At 57.6% G+C, this 3,260-nt stretch overlaps 1 protein-coding gene across 1 annotated transcript in view; it reads left to right on the top strand.

The window, feature by feature from the left end:
- Positions 1-741: 741 nt before the first annotated feature.
- LRRC74B (leucine rich repeat containing 74B) overlaps positions 742-3,260 on the top strand; it is a 29,076-nt gene continuing 26,557 nt past the window's right edge. Inside the window, 4 exon segments of the mRNA XM_011987356.1 lie at positions 742-904; positions 2,158-2,300; positions 2,650-2,817; positions 2,820-3,078. Of these exon segments, the coding sequence (XP_011842746.1) occupies positions 763-904; positions 2,158-2,300; positions 2,650-2,817; positions 2,820-3,078 (712 nt within the window). The 5' untranslated portion in view covers positions 742-762.

Raw genomic sequence — 3,260 nt, 5'->3', positions numbered from 1 at the left:
TGCTGGGCCATGGCACACAGGATACAGCAGCAGCTCTGTCCCTGCCCTCGGGTCTCACTTCCTGGGGTGGGAGTGGAGGTGGTGAGAGGATGGGGAAGGACAGCTGTTATCAGTGCTGTGAGAGGACGGCCTGAGGGCAGCAACAGCCCCGGGGAGGCTCTGAGTAAAGCTTCAGGAATAAGTGACTTCTGAGCCGACCCTTGCAGATTCTGAAGTGAATAAGCAGACAAAGATGGGGATGGAGGTTCCCAGGGGAATGAACAGCGTATGCAAAGGCCAGCGCATGCAAGAGAACTGAGAGCCACAGAGTGAGAGGGTGACCTGGCTCTGAGAGGTTCCCCAGACCCTCCTGAAAAGCTGCTCCCAAGTGCAGTGAAGAAAACACAAGCTCAGGAGTCAGGCATGTTTCCCATTCCATGAAAGGGGGGCGATGCTGGAACCGCCTAGGGAAGCAGAGAGGATAAAAGCCTCCAAGCGCCCAACCCGGTGCATGGTCTGTGGCGCATGCAGTTTATCAGCCTGGGCGAGGAGTCTCAGCACAAGCCCCCCCACAGTTTCTACGGCAACTAAGACCACCTGGTTGCCGGGGCGACCGCCGCGGGGGAGCGCCTCGCTATTGGCTGTGGGGGACGCCTGTCGCTGGACGGCACATTCGGTTGGTCAGCGCAGCCGCAGACTCCGCCCACAATCCCGGGCCGCGCTCTGGGTGGGACGCCAAGCTGTCTCCGTCTCAGTGTCTGAGACTGCGAGAGGGTCGTAACCATGAGGGGTTCCTGCGAGAGGTCTGGGGAGGATGAAGAGCAGAAAGAAGAGGAGGCTATGGCGGCCTGTGGGCGTCTTTCAGGGGTCCCCGAGGCCGTGCAGGGTGCCGAGGCCGATTGGGACTCCGACTGGGAGACGGAAGGTGCTCGGGGGAGGGGGCAGGCTCGACTCCTCCCCTTTTGGGGTCTTCTCTGGCAGGGGTCGGGGGAGGCGGGCTGGGGCTAAGGGGGCAGGAGACCCGTGTCCAGCAGGGAACGTACCCGTCTGAGGGGCGCCTCCAGCCCCCTGCCCTCCCTTCATTGCTCCTAGAAGCATCAGGGTAAAATGCAAAATCCCGCCAGACCGTGCACCAAGGGCTGTCCCGCCCTGAAATGGAATAAAAGCCGGGTTTTCCTGTGTCCTGAAATGGAACCAGTCGGGTTTTCCCAGTCCACAGGAAAAACTAAGCTAATGGATGTATAGAATTGAGAACTATTTCGGTTTTTTCTCCCGTAAAATGTTTACAACACATGTGTGGTCTGCAATCCAGGTTAAAAGACACAGCATGCAGTTTGGCATCAGACTGGCAGAGGCCTGACTCTGGCAGGTTTAGCTACCACCCCTAGCTGTGGGACGCTCAGCGCAGGCCAGCCACGGCTTCTACCGCAACCAACAACATTGGATTGCCTGGGCTCATATTTATTAATAAACAAATATATAAATAAATTATTTATTTATTAGAGCCAGGGTCTTGCTCTGTCACCCAGGCTTCAGTGCAGTGGCAGGATAATAGCTCACTGCAGCCTTGAACTCTGCACTCTAGTGAGCCTTCTGCCTCAGCCTCCTGAGTAGCCGGGACTACCGGGGACCACCTAACCTGGCTAATTTAATAAATTTTTTGGCTGGGCGTGGTGGCTCACGCCTGTAATCACAGCACTTTGGGAGGCCTGGGCAAGCGGATCACCTGAGGTCAGGAGTTTGAGACCAGCCTGGCCAACATGGTGAAACTCCGTCTCTATTGCTAAAAAATTAGCCCGGTGTGGTGGCGGACGCCTGTAATCCCAGCTACTCGGGAGGCTGAGGCAGGAGAATTGCTTGAACCTTTGAGGCAGAGGTTGTAGTGAGCCGAGATCGTGCCACTGCATTCCAGCTTAGATGACAGCAAGACTCTGCCTCGAAAAAAAAAAAAATTGTCTGGCTGTGTTGCCCAGGTTGTCCAACTTTCTTTTCATAGCTGTATGACTTTAAGGAAAAGATTTGTGTTGCCTGAGCCTTGATGTCCTCATTGTCTTATGGGAGCAGTGGTCCCAAGGAGCACAGGAAGCAGTGCTTGTGGAGGCAAAATATAGGCCAGGTAGTGACACAGGTGGCTGTAGCTGTGCAGGGGTCCACATTTGTCCCCCTGTCTCCTACCAGGCACCCATGGGCTTGGAGAACTGGTCAGGGACACACTGTACCTGAGGTCTTGCCGGGCCCATAGCGTTGTGCCCGTCTCTTGCTTTCTGTGCCAAGGGAGCGCCCAAGAGCTGAACCTCCGGCACCGTGGCCTGGGGCCCCAGGTACCCCTGGAGGGACACTGTATCCAGGCTTACAGGGAGAGTCTGTCCCCTACACTCCCCAGCTTCTGCCTGTGCCAGGCATGCCCCACCCTCCACATCTGGGAGACAGATGGGGTTGAGGCTGTGACAGGTGGCGTTAAGGGTTGGGGAACCTGCAGGCTCCTAACCCGCTGGGGGGTCAGGGAGAGCTGGGGGTGGGAGGAGACCTTCGGAGAGCCTGAAAGGAGAAGCAGGTGTCACTTAAAACAGGTGGGAAGGGGTGGGCTTTCCAGCTGGAGGAGGTGGAGCGGGCTGAGCCCTGGAGCATGAGCCAGGATAGTGGCCAGTGTGTTTGCTCTGTCTGTCCCAGGGCGCCCGGGCTCTGGCTTCCTCGTTGAGCTCCAATCCATATGTCAAGCGGCTGGACCTTGGAGACAATGGGCTCTGTGGGGCGGGTGCAGAGGCCTTGGCAGGTGCCCTGAGCAAAAGCAGCAGCATCCGTGGTAGGTGCTGGGCCTGGGGCAGGTGGGCAGGCGTCAGTCCTCCCTTTCCTCGGGGATGTGCCTCCACCCCCGAAAGCTGGGCCATGTCACCTGGGGCCTGCTGGTGTTGCTGGTGGATAGAGGAGGGGCCTCATCACAGGAGGGGGCATGTGGGGTGGAGTTAGACCCTCCGCTGTGCAGTCAATGCTGGATACAAGTCCCTTCCTCACCCACCCCACCCCACCACTCTCCTCTCTTGCTGGCCAGCATCCCCCTCTTCACCTGGCACATGGTAGACTCCCAGTACCTGAATGCAGGTTGGGAGAGTCCTTCCACACAGAGAGGTGGGGGTTGGGCATCGTAAGAAGCAGGTAGGCAATGTGAGAGTTTGATGCGGCTGGGGCCAAATGCCAGTTCTGCCACCGAAGAGCTGGATACCTGGGCAAGCAGCTTCACCTCTCTGAGCTTCAGTTTCTGATCTGTGAAATGGCCCCCACAA

This window comes from Mandrillus leucophaeus, unplaced genomic scaffold, assembly GCF_000951045.1.
Source record: "Mandrillus leucophaeus isolate KB7577 unplaced genomic scaffold, Mleu.le_1.0 Scaffold308, whole genome shotgun sequence".
Classification (NCBI taxonomy): Eukaryota; Metazoa; Chordata; class Mammalia; order Primates; family Cercopithecidae; genus Mandrillus; species Mandrillus leucophaeus.
Note: the sequence above shows the minus strand (reverse complement) of the source record. Positions and strands in the feature narration are given on the sequence as shown.